The following is a 16,405-nucleotide window of genomic DNA, read 5'->3' on the forward strand; positions in this document are numbered from 1 at the left end:
TTGGATTTCCAGTTTGTCGGTGGGGAGAACTTAGACAAGGAAATAAAGAATCAACAACAGGACAGATGTCACGATCCATGTTTGGATCTGTGGCAGATCTCGTTTCCCTCTGATTTAAAGGGAACCTGTCACCTGAATTTGGCGGGACTGGTTTTGGGTCATATGGGCGGAGTTTTCGGTTGTTTGATTCACCCTTTCCTTACCCGCTGGCTGCATGCTGGCCGCAATATTAGATTGAAGTTCATTCTCTGTCCTCCATAGTACATACCTGCACAAGGCGAGATTGCTTTGCGCAGGCGTGTACTATGGAGGACAGAGAATGAACTTCAATCCAATATTGCAGCCAGCATGCAGCCAGCGGGTAAGGAAAGGGTGAATCAAACACCCAAAAACTCCGCCCATATGACCCAAAACCAGTCCCGCCAAATTCAGGTGACAGAGTCCCTTTAAACCTTTTTTTCCTTTCTGGTCATTGGGGGTTGATGCAGTTTTCTCCCCCCTGGTCGCTCCTGTTATTGCATTGCTGCTGGGTCAGCTGATGTTTGTGACCACTCCCACCTTCCTTTATAAGGTCACCTGGTTCATCAGCTGACTGTTGGTTATACAGGTCCTTTCAGGAGACCAACCGCACAGTAGCAGCTCCCTGGTGTCAGCCAAGTCTGGTGTTTGGAGCTCAGTTTCAGTACTATCTGTGTTGTGGAGTGAGCAGCGGCGTGCACAAGCTAAGTTCTGAGTTTTGTTACTTTGTAGTTTGTGCATTCACCTTTTGGTATTGTGTTCCCCTCACTCTCATATTATTTGCTTTGTGGTGCTGTTTACACTGTTCACCTCCTGGGGTGGGGGTTGGGGGTTTAGTTCAGGGTTTAACAGGAGACAGGGACAGGTCGGTGACTTGGGCCTCCCTACCTTCAAGGGTGCCCCCAAGTTAAGGAGAGACAGGGCTTCCCCTAGCCTGAGGGGCAGTTCAGGGGCCCAGATTCCTCATCTCCTGTTTTCCTACTTCTGCCCCGTGACAACAGAGCAGAAAAACACTGTCATTGTCCGCAGATATTGTGCCGCGTCCGGACGGCAGGGAATGACGATTCCAGGGAAGGAATTTGACAAGTGTTGGGAGAGAGAAGGTTTGGCCTAGGCCTTCAGCACTCTGCCAATGGCAGAGATCCGAGGGATAAGGCCTCCTGGAGGTGGATGGAGACAACCATGGTGCCACCAGGCCAATTTGATCCAGTGTTACTTCAGCTCTTTTGGCCTGAGAAGCTCCGTTGGATCTTATGGAAGGAGCCTTCCTGTTCGGAGGAAAATGAAATCCCTACGTGCGTGTAGAAAACCTCAAGATGTCTCCGCCATTTGACCACAGTGGATTTGCTGCCTCTGTTCTACATCGTGTGTTGGAAGAGGCCTCAGAGTCTAAAGTCTGGAGCCGAGCTCACGCCCAGCAGGTGACCACGGTCAGGTTTCTCACGCCCAGCAGGTGACCACGGTCAGGTTTCTCACGTCCAGCAGGTGACCACTGTCAGGTTTCTCACGCCCAGCAGGTGACCACTGTCAGGTTTCTCACGCCCAGCAGGTGACCACTGTCAGGTTTCTCACGCCCAGCAGGTGACCACTGTCAGGTTTCTCACGCCCAGCAGGTGACCACTGTCAGGTTTCTCACGCCCAGCAGGTGACCACGGTCAGGTTTCTCACGCCCAGCAGGTGATCACTGTCAGGTTTCTCACGCCCAGCAGGTGACCACTGTCAGGTTTCTCACGCCCAGCAGGTGACCACTGTCAGGTTTCTCACGCCCAGCAGGTGACCACTGTCAGGTTTCTCACGCCCAGCAGGTGACCACGGTCAGGTTTCTCACGCCCAGCAGGTGACCACGGTCAGGTTTCTCACGCCCAGCAGGTGACCACTGTCAGGTTTCTCACGCCCAGCAGGTGACCACGGTCAGGTTTCTCACGCCCAGCAGGTGACCACGGTCAGGTTTCTCACGCCCAGCAGGTGACCACGGTCAGGTTTCTCACGCCCAGCAGGTGACCACGGTCAGGTTTCTCACGCCCAGCAGGTGACCACGGTCAGGTTTCTCACGCCCAGCAGGTGACCACTGTCAGGTTTCTCACGCCCAGCAGGTGACCACTGTCAGGTTTCTCACGCCCAGCAGGTGACCACTGTCAGGTCTCTCACGCCCAGCAGGTGACCACGGTCAGGTTTCTCACGCCCAGCAGGTGACCACGGTCAGGTTTCTCACGCCCAGCAGGTGACCACGGTCAGGTTTCTCACGCCCAGCAGGTGACCACGGTCAGGTTTCTCACGCCCAGCAGGTGACCACGGTCAGGTTTCTCACGCCCAGCAGGTGACCACGGTCAGGTTTCTCACACCCAGCAGGTGACCACGGTCAGGTTTCTCACGCCCAGCAGGTGACCACTGTCAGGTTTCTCACGCCCAGCAGGTGACCACTGTCAGGTCTCTCACGCCCAGCAGGTGACCACGGTCAGGTTTCTCACGCCCAGCAGGTGACCACGGTCAGGTTTCTCACGCCCAGCAGGTGACCACGGTCAGGTTTCTCACGCCCAGCAGGTGACCACGGTCAGGTTTCTCACGCCCAGCAGGTGACCACGGTCAGGTTTCTCACACCCAGCAGGTGACCACGGTCAGGTTTCTCACGCCCAGCAGGTGACCACGGTCAGGTTTCCCTTCTTCAGACAGGAGAACCAGGAACAAGACATCTAGAGAGGGTTTGGGGCTCACAACTCTTCTGGCCAATGATGTAGACATGAGGGACATCTTGTCAGAAAGAACCTTCCAGAGTCTCACATGGAGCCATACACAGACGCCTCAGACAAATCCAAGGAAGGACGTGGATCAAGGACGACTCATCGCTACCTCTTCCCTCGGACCAAGCAGTGATCTGGACCTTTCCGAGAACCTTCTAAAGAACCATAAGGCCGATGTCCCATCTTACATAGGTCATCTCCTGAGGAGGGAATACTCCAAACATGACGATGAGTTCTGACTGTAGAACATGTGGCTGAGTGTGGAGATCTCTCCTTCTCCTGAGGGACCTTCATCTCCTCCCTCAGCCTCCAGTGACCCCAGTCCAGGTTGGGATGACGGAATCATTTCTGTGTCAGGTCTTTGAAACTCCAAGTATCCACAAAGTCATTGGGAGCAGATATTAGGATTTCTGGGCTTATGAGGAAGGATCACAATCACTCTGACCTTCTCCAAAAATGTCCTCAGGACAACAGGAAGAGGTGGGAAGACATGGATGGAAAACTTGTGAAAGTATGCTGCAGCCGCCATATTGGTACACCCAACACGGAGGAGTGCATGGCGGCCATATACCTGTGTGTACAGAGGGCGCAGGCAGAGCCCGACACCGCGGTGACACAGGGCGCCCCCACCCGGCACATGGTGGACAGTGACCCCGTGTGTCAGCGCTGCCTGCGACTATCAGGCCGCGGGCAGCACACAGTTAATGTCTCCGATCATGTGATGTGGGCGGGGCTGACCATGGAAGTGTGGACACGCCCCTCAGCTGTTGCTGGTGATGATCACTGTGAGGAAAGGAAAGCGGGAGACGAGACGCGGGTGACAGGTAACCGGGAGACTACAGAGGGGAAGGGCCGGGCCTCAGTACCGGGAGAGGCGGACAAGTGAAGTGACGGAGCGAGGAGGGGGCGACCCCGGTGTCTGGAGGGAGGAGGGGGCGACCCCGGGGTCTGGAGCGAGGAGGGGGCGACCCCGGGGTCTGGAGCGAGGAGGGGGCGACCCCGGGGTCTGGTGGGAGGAGGGGGCGACCCCGGGTTCTGGAGGGAGGAGGGAGGAGGGAGGAGGGGGGCGACCCCGGGGTCTGGAGCGAGGAGGGGGCGACCCCGGGGTCTGGAGCGAGGAGGGGGCGACCCCGGGGTCTGGAGCGAGGAGGGGGCGACCCCGGGGTCTGGAGGGAGGAGGGGGCGACCCCGGGGTCTGGAGGGAGGAGGGGGCGACCCCGGGGTCTGGAGGGAGGAGGAGGGGGGCGACCCCGGGGTCTGGAGGGAGGAGGGGGGCGACCCCGGGGTCTGGTGGGAGGAGGGGGGCGACCCCGGGGTCTGGAGGGAGGAGGGGGGCGACCCCGGGGTCTGGAGGGAGGAGGGGGCGACCCCGGGGTCTGGAGGGAGGAGGGGGGCGACCCCGGGGTCTGGAGGGAGGAGGGGGCGACCCCGGGGTCTGGAGGGAGGAGGGGGCGACCCCGGGGTCTGGTGGGAGGAGGGGGGCGACCCCGGGGTCTGGTGGGAGGAGGGGGGCGACCCCGGGGTCTGGAGGGAGGAGGGGGGCGACCCCGGGGTCTGGAGGGAGGAGGGGGGCGACCCCGGGGTCTGGAGGGAGGAGGGGGCGACCCCGGGGTCTGGTGGGAGGAGGGGGCGACCCCGGGTTCTGGAGGGAGGAGGGGGGCGACCCCGGGGTCTGGTGGGAGGAGGGGGGCGACCCCGGGGTCTGGTGGGAGGAGGGGGGCGACCCCGGGGTCTGGTGGGAGGAGGGAGGAGGGGGGCGACCCCGGGGTCTGGTGGGAGGAGGGAGGAGGGGGGCGACCCCGGGGTCTGGAGCGAGGAGGGGGCGACCCCGGGGTCTGGAGGGAGGAGGGGGGCGACCCCGGGGTCTGGTGGGAGGAGGGGGCGACCCCGGGTTCTGGAGGGAGGAGGGGGGCGACCCCGGGGTCTGGTGGGAGGAGGGGGGCGACCCCGGGGTCTGGAGGGAGGAGGGGGGCGACCCCGGGGTCTGGTGGGAGGAGGGGGCGACCCCGGGGTCTGGAGCGAGGAGGGGGCGACCCCGGGTTCTGGAGGGAGGAGGGGGGCGACCCCGGGTTCTGGAGGGAGGAGGGGGGCAACCCCGGGTTCTGGAGGGAGGAGGGGGGCGACCCCGGGTTCTGGAGGGAGGAGGGGGGCAACCCCGGGGTCTGGAGCGAGGAGGGGGGCGACCCCGGGGTCTGGTGGGAGGAGGGGGCGACCCCGGGTTCTGGAGGGAGGAGGGAGGAGGGGGGCGACCCCGGGGTCTGGAGCGAGGAGGGGGCGACCCCGGGGTCTGGTGGGAGGAGGGGGCGACCCCGGGTTCTGGAGGGAGGAGGGGGGCGACCCCGGTGTCTGGTGCGAGGAGGGGGGCGACCCCGGGTTCTGGAGGGAGGAGGGGGGCGACCCCGGGTTCTGGAGGGAGGAGGGGGGCGACCCCGGGGTCTGGAGCGAGGAGGGGGGCGACCCCGGGGTCTGGTGGGAGGAGGGGGCGACCCCGGTGTCTGGAGCGAGGAGGGGGGCGACCTCGGGGTCTGGTGGGAGGAGGGGGGCGACCCCGGGGTCTGGAGGGAGGAGGGGGGCGACCCCGGTGTCTGGAGCGAGGAGGGGGGCGACCCCGGGTTCTGGAGGGAGGAGGGGGGCGACCCCGGGTTCTGGTGGGAGGAGGGGGGCGACCCCGGGGTCTGGTGGGAGGAGGGGGGCGACCCCGGGGTCTGGTGCGAGGAGGGGGGCGACCCCGGGGTCTGGTGCGAGGAGGGGGCGACCCCGGGGTCTGGTGCGAGGAGGGGGCGCCCCCGGGGTCTGGGGCGAGGAGGGGGCGACCCCGGGGTCTGGGGCGAGGAGGGGGTGTTAGTTTTGGAGCGAGGGGGTTATAGGTCTGAGATGAGGGGAGTCTGATGCGAGGCGGCTGATTGCTCAGTCTTCACTTACCTTATTTTTCAGTGACCAGTAGGGGGCGCTCCGTCCGATGATGCGACCCTCGGGTGCCCGCTGCGCCCTCCAGATGTTTGACGTTTGGCCTCTATAGCAAATGAAGCAGCTATGAACGGAGTCAGGAAAAAGAGGGTGACCCGAGGTGGGCGAGAGGCTGATGACGTTCTGTGCTGCTGTGAGTACATCAATCAGAAGGACGAGAGGAGTCACCTGGCCGCCTGTCTGTGTGACTGCGAGGACCTGGACGAAGCCTGTGACAGGTGAGAGGCACCCACACAGCGCGGCCCCCCAACAGCAAAACCCACGGTGGGCACATCACAACTGTAAGGTCCTGATTGCGAGGAAAGACTCATAATCACTTCATAAAAGACAACTCCAATATAGAGAAAACGAGCTCATGGGCTATTGCCTGAATTGTGCCCCAGAGCTGCACTCACTATTACATTACTGATTCTGAGTTACATCCTGTATTATACCCCAGAGCTGCACTCACTATTCTGCTGGTGCAGTCACTGTGTACATACTTTACTGATCCTGACTTACATCCTGTATTATACTCCAGAGCTGCACTCACTATTCTGCTGGTGCAGTCACTGTGTACATACATTACATTACTGATCCTGAGTTACATCCTGTATTATACCCCAGAGCTGCACTCACTATTCTGCTGGTGCAGTCACTGTGTACATACTTTACTGATCCTGACTTACATCCTGTATTATACTCCAGAGCTGCACTCACTATTCTGCTGGTGCAGCCACTGTGTACATACATTACTGATCCCGAGTTACATCCTGTATTATACCCCAGAGCTGCACTCACTATTCTGCTGGTGCAGTCACTGTGTACATACATTACATTACTGATCCTGAGTTACATCCTGCATTATACTCCAGAGCTGCACTCACTATTCTGCTGGTGCAGTCACTGTGTACATACATTACATTACTGATCCTGAGTTACATCCTGTATTATACCCCAGAGCTGCACTCACTATTCTGCTGGTGCAGTCACTGTGTACATACATTACATTACTGATCCTGAGTTACCTCCTGTATTATACTCCAGAGCTGCACTCACTATTCTGCTGGTGCAGTCAATGTGTACATACATTACTGATCCTGAGTTACATCCTGTATTATACCCCAGAGCTGCACTCACTATTCTGCTGGTGCAGTCACTGTGTACATACATTACATTACTGATCCTGAGTTACATCCTGTATTATATCCCAGAGCTGCACTCACTATTCTGCTGGTGCAGTCACTGTGTACATACATTACATTACTGATCCTGAGTTACCTCCTGTATTATACTCCAGAGCTGCACTCACTATTCTGCTGTTGCAGTCACTGTGTACATACATTACATTACTGATCCTGAGTTACCTCCTGTATTATACTCCAGAGCTGCACTCACTATTCTGCTGGTGCAGTCACTGTGTACATACATTACATTACTGATCCTGAGTTACCTCCTGTATTATACTCCAGAGCTGCACTCACTATTCTGCTGGTGCAGTCACTGTGTACATACATTACATTACTGATCCTGAGTTACATCCTGTATTATACTCCAGAGCTGCACTCACTATTCTGCTGGTGCAGCCACAGTGTACATACATTACATTACTGATCCTGAGTTACATCCTGCATTATACTCCAGAGCTGCACTCACTATTCTGCTGGTGCAGTCACTGTGTACATACATTACTGATCCTGAGTTACCTCCTGTATTATACTCCAGAGCTGCACTCACTATTCTGCTGGTGCAGTCACTGTGTACATACATTACATTACTGATCCTGAGTTACATCCTGCATTATAATAATAATAATAATAATTTTTATTTATTATACTCCAGAGCTGCACTCACTATTCTGCTGGTGCAGTCACTGTGTACATACATTACATTACTGATCCTGAGTTACCTCCTGTATTATACTCCAGAGCTGCACTCACTATTCTGCTGTTGCAGTCACTGTGTACATACATTACATTACTGATCCTGAGTTACCTCCTGTATTATACTCCAGAGCTGCACTCACTATTCTGCTGGTGCAGTCACTGTGTACATACATTACTGATCCTGAGTTACCTCCTGTATTATACCCCAGAGCTGCACTCACTATTCTGCTGGTGCAGTCACTGTGTACATACATTACATTACTGATCCTGAGTTACATCCTGTATTATAGTCCAGAGCTGCACTCACTATTCTGCTGGTGCAGTCACTGTGTACATACATTACATTACTGATCCTGAGTTACATCCTGTATTATACTCCAGAGCGGCACTCACTATTCTGCTGGTGCAGTCACTGTGCACCACTTGCCCCACTTTAGCGGCGCTGTACTCTGCTGACTCTCCGGTTGGGCCTGTAGCTTGTCAGCAGTGACTGATGCTTCCTCCTCGTGTCCTCGGTCCGGTTCTTGTGGATCTTGTCGTGGTCTCCGCTCTTCTTCCTCCAGATGGATCACCTGTAAGTCTCTGCAGCCTGAGGTCCTGGCGAGGGTGATCGGGACGGCGTCTGATCGCTTCCGTGTCCCGTGGATTCGCGGTGCCAGGAAGGTTAATCTGAGTGTCCTGCCCCCGTTGGTCCTGCTGCCCATCTCCCTCCATGTGGCGGCTTTTCATGTTCTCCTTGGTGTGGTGGTCCTCAGCTCCCTGCCCATACTGGTGATCAGGTATTATCAGCTGACGCACCAGCGCAAGGGCAAGACCCTCCTGTTCCTCAGCCTCGCCCTCTTCTCTCTGGGCTACATGTACTATAACTTTGTGCAGGAGGTGTTTCGGAAGGGCCACATCGGCTGGGGCCACTTTTCGGCCATCACCTGCTGCCTCTTGCTGACCCTTCTGTGTCTAGCAAAAGCAAAGCAGTCTCCGGGCTACCTCAGCAAGAACACATCCAGCCCCGGGGGGACAGCAAGGGGCAAGACTGAGTCAGCCAGTGGGGTCTGGAAATCTGAGGACCACCCCCCTCAGGGTCAGGAGGAAAATCTACTCACAGAGAAGAACTGGTGTCACATCTGCCAAGTTCCAAGGACCCCACGGAGCGGTCACTGCCGAATCTGTGGGAGTTGTGTCCAGAGGCTGGACCATCACTGTGTGTGGTGAGTGGGGGGGCTGCCGTGCCGGACCAGGTAACCCAAACATAGCGGCGGTATTGTACTAGTTATATTATTGTACATAGGGGCAGTATTATAGTAGTTATATTCTTGTACATAGGGGCAGTATTATAGTAGTTATATTCTTGTACATAGAGGGCAGTATTATAGTAGTTATATTCTTGTACATAGGAGCAGTATTATAGTAGTTATATTCTTGTACATAGGGGCAGTATTATCACAGTTATATTATTGTACATAGGGGCAGTATTATAGTAGTTATATTCTTGTACATAGGAGGAGTATTATAGTAGTTATATTCTTGTACATAGGAGCAGTATTATAGTAGTTATATTCTTGTACATGGGGGCAGTATTATAGTAGTTATATTCTTGTACATAGGAGCAGTATTATAGTAGCTATATTCTTGTACATAGGAGCAGTATTATAGTAGTTATATTCTTGTACATAGGAGCAGTATTATAGTAGTTATATTCTTGTACATAAGAGCAGTATTATAGTAGTTATATTCTTGTACATACGAGCAGTATTATCACAGTTATATTATTGTACATAGGGGCAGTATTACAGTACTTATATTCTTGTACATAGGGGCCAGTATTATAGTAGTTATATTCTTGTACATAGGGGCAGTATTATCACAGTTATATTATTGTACATAGGGGCAGTATTATAGTAGTTATATTCTTGTACATAGGAGCAGTATTATCAGTTATATTATTGTACATAGGGGCAGTATTACAGTACTTATATTGTATATAGGGGCAGTATTATAGTAGTTATATTCTTGTACATAGGGGCAGTATTATCACAGTTATATTATTGTACATAGGGGCAGTATTATAGTAGTTATATTCTTGTATATAGGAGCAGTATTATAGTAGTTATATTCTTGTACATAGGGGCAGTATTATAGTAGTTATATTCTTGTACATAGGAGCAGTATTATAGTAGTTATATTCTTGTACATAGGAGCAGTATTATAGTAGTTATATTCTTGTACATAGGGGCAGTATTATAGTAGTTATATTGTACATAGGAGCAGTATTATCACAGTTATATTATTGTACATAGGGGGAGTATTATAGTAGTTATATTATTGTACATAGGGGCAGTATTATAGTAGTTATATTCTTGTACATAGGGGCAGTATTATAGTAGTTATATTCTTGTACATAGGGGCAGTATTATCACAGTTATATTATTGTACATAGGGGGAGTATTATAGTAGTTATATTATTGTACATAGGGGCAGTATTATAGTAGTTATGTTCTTGTACATAGGGGCAGTATTATAGTAGTTATATTCTGCTACATAGGGGCAGTATTATAGTAGTTATATTCTTGTACATAGGGGCAGTATTATAGTAGTTATATTCTGCTACATAGGGGCAGTATTATAGTAGTTATATTCTTGTACATAGGGGCAGTATTATAGTAGTTATATTCTTGTACATAGGGGCAGTATTATAGTAGTTATATTCTTGTACATAGGGGCAGTATTATAGTAGTTATATTCTTGTACATAGGGGCAGTATTATAGTAGTTATATTCTTGTACATAGGAGCAGTATTATAGTAGTTATATTCTTGTATATAGGAGCAGTATTATAGTAGTTATATTCTTGTACATAGGGGGAGTATTATAGTAGTTATATTATTGTACATAGGGGCAGTATTATAGTAGTTATATTCTTGTACATAGGGAGCAGTATTATAGTAGTTATATTCTTGTACATACGAGCAGTATTATAGTAGTTATATTCTTGTACTTAGGGGCAGTATTATAGTAGTTATATTCTTGTACATGGGGCAGTATTATAGTAGTTATATTCTTGTATATAGGAGTAGTATTATAGTAGTTATATTTTTGTACATAGGAGCAGTATTATAGCAGTTATATTCTTGTACTTAGGGGCAGTATTATAGTAGTTATATTCCTGTACATAGGAGCAGTATTATAGCAGTTATATTCTTGTACATAGGAGCAGTATTATAGTAGTTATATTCTTGTATATGGAGCAGTATTATAGTAGTTATATTCTTGTACATAGGGGCAGTATTATAGTAGTTATATTCTTGTACATAGGGGCAGTATTATAGTAGTTATATTCTTGTATATAGGGGCAGTATTATAGTAGTTATATTCCTGTACATAGGGGCAGTATTATAGTAGTTATATTCTTGTATATAGGAGCAGTATTATGGTAGTTATATTCTTGTACAAGGGGCAGTATTATAGTAGTTATATTCTTGTACATGGGGCAGTATTATAGTAGTTATATTCCTGTACATAGGGGCAGTATTATAGTAGTTATATTCTTGTATATAGGAGCAGTATTATAGTAGTTATATTCTTGTACATAGGGAGCAGTATTATAGTAGTTATATTCTTGTACTTAGGGGCAGTATTATAGTAGTTATATTCTTGTACATGGGGCAGTATTATAGTAGTTATATTCTTGTATATAGGAGCAGTATTATAGTAGTTATATTTTTGTACATAGGAGCAGTATTATAGCAGTTATATTCTTGTACTTAGGGGCAGTATTATAGTAGTTATATTCCTGTACATAGGAGCAGTATTATAGCAGTTATATTCTTGTATATAGGAGCAGTATTATAGTAGTTATATTCTTGTATATAGCGGCAGTATTATAGTAGTTATATTCCTGTACATAGGGGCAGTATTATAGTAGTTATATTCTTGTATATAGGAGCAGTATTATAGTAGTTATATTCTTGTACATGGGGCAGTATTATAGTAGTTATATTCTTGTACATAGGGGCAGTATTATAGTAGTTATATTCTTGTACATAGGAGCAGTATTATAGTAGTTATATTCTTGTACATAGGAGCAGTATTATAGTAGTTATATTCTTGTACATAGGAGCAATATTATAGTAGTTATATTCTTGTACATGGGGCAGTATTATAGTAGTTATATTCTTGTATATAGGGGCAGTATTATAGTAGTTATATTCCTGTACATAGGGGCAGTATTATAGTAGTTATATTCTTGTACATGGGGCAGTATTATAGTAGTTATATTCTTGTACATAAGAGCAGTATTATAGTAGTTATATTCCTGTACATAGGGGCAGTATTATAGTAGTTATATTCTTGTACATAGGGCAGTATTATAGTAGTTATATTCTTGTACATAGGGGCAGTATTATAGTAGTTATATTATTGTACATAGGAGCAGTATTATAGTAGTTATATTCTTGTACATAGGGGCAGTATTATAGTAGTTATATTCTTGTACATAGGAGCAGTATTATAGTAGTTATATTCTTGTACATAGGAGCAGTATTATAGTAGTTATATTCTTGTACATAGGAGCAGTATTATAGTAGTTATATTCTTGTACATAGGGGCGGTATTATAGTAGTTATATCTTCTTATTTTACAGGATTAATAACTGTATAGGATCTCGTAACCACAAATCCTTCCTTTTGCTGCTTGTGGTTTTCCAGTTCAGCTCTGTGTACGGCATGGCGCTGACGCTCGGCGCTGTGTGTCGGGATCGCAGTGTGCTCAGTGCCTTATTCTACTGCCCCGGAGTCTATGATGACTACAGGTAATGTTTCTGATCACTCGGGGGGTGAGCGTTGGGTGATGGTTGCACAGTTCCTGCCCGTATACACAGTGGTGTCGGTGGAGTTCCCCTTTCAGTGAGCTGTTCTGTGTTTTTCCAGCACGTCGTTTGCCTTCACGTGTGTGTGGTATTGCGCCATTGTCACCGCCGGATTGGGCTGCCTGCTGCTTATTCAGCTGCTGAACATCAGCTACAACGTCACGGAGCGGGAGGTGCGGATCGCCCTGCGGGAGAGGAGCGGCCGCTGCCTCCTCGGGGGTCTGGTTGTGGACACAGGAACGTTCAGCCAGGGATTTTTCCAGAACTGGATCCACTTTCTGTCTCTGGACGATGAGGGGTCGGAGCCGGAGCTGTCGGACATTGTGTGAGTGCCGCGCCTCGTCAGGAGTGCCTTATCCAGGGGAGCGACCACACGACCTTCCTTGCCTAAATTCCAAGTGCTCTTTATACTTACGCTCATCTAAGGAACGATGGCGGATCTACAGGTCCTCGAAATTCCGCAAAACCTTTTAAAGGGCCGGCTCAGCCCTACTGTACAGTGAAAAGTTCTGCGGCCTTTGAGTGCACGTTGCTTCTATTCCTCGCCTTCATCAAGATCTCTGCTGCCAGTCAGTAAATGGAAACATTATTTTCACTGACCTGATATTTCTTTCTAGCCACCAATTTTCATTTGCTAAAAAGCAGATATCTGAGTGGTGAAGAATCGAAGCCCAAAGTTTAGGAGAAAGTTGCAGAACTTTTTTCTCTATCTCTGAGCCCCCCTTTAAATCTGTCTTGGGGCGTTTGTGGACCGGTATTAATTATCTGTATGTTTATCTGCGGAGCTGACAATCAGATGTACGAGCTACAAGTAGACACTGCCATATGTAACAGTATATACTGTACTATGTGTACCCCCACTGTTGTATACAGGACCGCTCCTCTGCTGCAGCTCAGTCATTGGGGTCCGTGTTGCCCCCTGGTCACATTACTTCCAATATATGCGCTATGACCCCGATTCATCAAGTTCTTGTGTAATGAAGGAGGCAGCGCAGTTTTCAGTGTCTGTGCCTCGGAGACATAAATGTGGGCAGTTCTGGACCCGGCGTCCATCTCTGATGTCATTTCACTTCTACGGTGGAAATTATGATGAATTTTTGGGCGGCTGAAAACTGGTGTAAAAATGCAAAACGTCACAAAGATTTTGTGCAATGCTGCGTTTTCCTCCAGAAACCTGCTGGATGAGGGGTGTAATACTCCCCCAATCTAGACCCGAGCGTGCGCCTTTCCGTGCGTCCACCTGCGGTTTTTTACCTGCATGAACCTGCGCCAATCGTCACATCACCCTGGCGTCAGTGACTTGTGCCCGTCAGGTCTTGTCTGTGGAATATACTGTTACCCGTCTCTGATATTCGGGGGCCGCGCTGGCTGCAGAGCAGAAGCCGATGTTGTCTCGGGTCGGACATGTTGGATTTTCCAGGATGAGAATCGTGTATTCATAGCAGCCGACATTGTGGACATTTCTCATATACCGGTGGTGTAAAGCGTCAAATCACAGCGTTTCCACAGTGGACTGTGTGCGTTTTAGTGGATTTTTCGGATGTAATGTGAACAGGGCTTTGTGGTGGAGGAGGGGTCCCTGGGGGGGGGAGGGGGGGGACACTGCAGCCTATTCAATACACAATATGACGTAGATTTGTCCGGTGATATATGAGGGGAATATTGCTGGACGAGGGATCACACAAGTGATGGCTGCAGCAGGTGAGACGTGAGAGGGTCCAGTTACTTCTGCCTAATATCCCCCCACGATTCAGGAGCAGGGGGCGCTCATTGTTATGGCTTGTCTGCAGTCAGGGCACTTCTCCATCAGATCGATGCTAAAGTGGAGAGCGAAGCCGGCGGCAGATCAGACATGTAAAAGCCAAGTGCATGGCGGCTGCCACAGTGTCTAGGAACGGCATGGTCTCTGCAGGAGAATGGGGGTCCCTGTCTGTGGTCGGCAGCGGGTCCTCTGCAGGAGGATGGGGGTCCAAATCTGTACCCAGCAGCGGGTCCTCTGCAAGAGGATGGGGTCCCTGTCTGTGGTCGGCAGCGGGTCCTCTGCAGGAGGATGGGGGTCCAAATCTGTACCCAGCAGCGGGTCCTCTGCAAGAGGATGGGGTCCCTGTCTGTGGTCGGCAGCGGGTCCCTGTCTGTGGTCGGCAGCGGGTCCTCTGGAGGAGAATGGGGGTCCCTGTCTGTGGTCGGCAGCGGGTCCTCTGCAGGAGGATGGTGGCCCGTATCTGTACCCAGCAGCGGGTAATGTGCAGGAGGATGGGGGTCCGTATCTGTACCCAGCAGCGGGTCCTCTGCAGGAGGATGGGGGTCCGTATCTGTACCCAGCAGCGGGTCCTCTGCAGGAGGATGGGGGCCCGTATCTGTACCTAGCAGCGGGTAATGTGCAGGAGGATGGGGGTCCGTATCTGTACCCAGCAGCGGGTCCTCTGCAGGAGGATGGGGGTCCGTATCTGTACCCAGCAGCGGGTCCTCTGCAGGAGGATGGGGGCCCGTATCTGTACCCAGCAGCGGGTCCTCTGCAGGAGGATGGTGGCCCGTATCTGTACCCAGCAGCGGGTAATGTGCAGGAGGATGGGGGTCCGTATCTGTACCCAGCAGCGGGTCCTCTGCAGGAGGATGGGGGTCCGTATCTGTACCCAGCAGCGGGTCCTCTGCAGGAGGATGGGGGTCCGTATCTGTACCCAGCAGCGGGTCCTCTGCAGGAGGATGGGGGTCCGTATCTGTACCCAGCAGCGGGTCCTCTGCAGGAGGATGGGGGTCCGTATCTGTACCCAGCAGCGGGTCCTCTGCAGGAGGATGGGGGTCCGTATCTGTACCCAGCAGCGGGTCCTCTGCAGGAGGATGGGGGCCCGTATCTGTACCCAGCAGCGGGTCCTCTGCAGGAGGATGGGGGTCCCTGTCTGTACCCAGCAGCGGGTCCTCTGCAGGAGGATGGTGGCCCGTATCTGTACCCAGCAGCGGGTCCTCTGCAGGAGGATGGGGGTCCGTATCTGTACCCAGCAGCGGGTCCTCTGCAGGAGGATGGGGGTCCGTATCTGTACCCAGCAGCGGGTCCTCTGCAGGAGAATGGGGGTCCCTGTCTGTACCCAGCAGCGGGTCGTCTGCAGGAGGATGGGGGCCCGTACCTGTACCCAGCAGCGGGTCCTCTGCAGGAGGATGGGGGTCCCTGTCTGTGGCCAGCAGCGGGTCCTGTCCAGGAGGATGGGGGCCCGTATCTGTACCCAGCAGCGGGTCCTCAGCAGAATGGGGATCCCTGTCTGGTCGGCAGCAGGTTCTCTGCAGGAGAATGGGGGTCCCTGTCTGTACCCAGCAGCGGGTCCTCTGCAGGAGGATGGGGGCCCGTACCTGTACCCAGCAGCGGGTCCTCTGCAGGAGGATGGGGGTCCCTGTCTGTGGCCAGCAGCGGGTCCTGTCCAGGAGGATGGGGGCCCGTATCTGTACCCAGCAGCGGGTAATGTGCAGGAGGATGGGGGTCTGTATCTGTACCCAGCAGCGGGTAATGTGCAGGAGGATGGGGGTACTCTGCTGCTGGAACAAGGGGTGTGAAGGGCATAACTAAATCTACCCTGTGGGGTAAACTGCACCTAGTAATCCTATGGAAATTAACACTAAGGACACCTGTATGGTAGAGCTGAGGGTTTGTTACAGTTGGATGCAGCACCGTCCCTTCTGCTGACAGTGTTTTCCAAGGATTAATCAGGAGTGAGACATTTCCTGACTTCCCGGCCGGGTGCAGACCCTCGTGTCCTGACGGGGGGACGATCTCTGCAGCTGCTCCTTTATATCAGGTCTTGACTCTATATATAATGTGTCCAGGAAGCGATTATCGGCTCCGGTTACCGTCCGCCCCACGACACTTCCTAAAATACTGATGTAAACAGTGTCACATTCACAGCCTAAGACGGCTGATAACAGGGAATAATAGCTGCTCCCACCTACACAGCATGAAACCCCCCCAGT

General features: G+C 51.7%; 1 protein-coding gene across 3 annotated transcripts; it reads left to right on the plus strand.

The window, feature by feature from the left end:
• The first annotated feature begins 3,446 nt into the window (after window positions 1-3,446).
• ZDHHC23 (zinc finger DHHC-type palmitoyltransferase 23) lies at window positions 3,447-13,489 on the plus strand. 3 transcript variants are annotated; one of them, XM_069760546.1, is made up of 5 exons: window positions 3,447-3,580; window positions 5,691-5,941; window positions 8,152-8,793; window positions 12,224-12,391; window positions 12,510-13,489. In XM_069760546.1, the coding sequence occupies exons 2-5, from the start codon at window positions 5,790-5,792 to the stop codon at window positions 12,775-12,777; spliced, it is 1,230 nt and encodes a 409-aa protein (XP_069616647.1). In that variant the 5' UTR covers window positions 3,447-3,580; window positions 5,691-5,789; the 3' UTR covers window positions 12,778-13,489. The 3 variants fall into 3 exon arrangements, with proteins under 3 accessions (XP_069616647.1, XP_069616648.1, XP_069616649.1); XM_069760547.1 differs by having other exon boundaries at window positions 3,537-3,573; window positions 5,698-5,941; XM_069760548.1 differs by lacking the exon at window positions 3,447-3,580 and adding an exon at window positions 3,615-3,638.
• The last annotated feature ends 2,916 nt before the right edge of the window (window positions 13,490-16,405 follow it).

This window comes from Ranitomeya imitator, chromosome 3 (genome assembly GCF_032444005.1).
Source record: "Ranitomeya imitator isolate aRanImi1 chromosome 3, aRanImi1.pri, whole genome shotgun sequence".
NCBI classification, from domain to species: Eukaryota; Metazoa; Chordata; class Amphibia; order Anura; family Dendrobatidae; genus Ranitomeya; species Ranitomeya imitator.

Coding starts and splice junctions, on each gene's coding strand:
- ZDHHC23 (XM_069760546.1), top strand. CDS start 5,790: ATGAACGGAGTCAGGAAAAAGAGGGTGACCCGAGGTGGGCGAGAGGCT. Junction 5,942..8,151: donor CTGGACGAAGCCTGTGACAG/GTGAGAGGCACC, acceptor TTCTTCCTCCAG/ATGGATCACCTGTAAGTCTC. Junction 12,392..12,509: donor GGAGTCTATGATGACTACAG/GTAATGTTTCTG, acceptor GTGTTTTTCCAG/CACGTCGTTTGCCTTCACGT.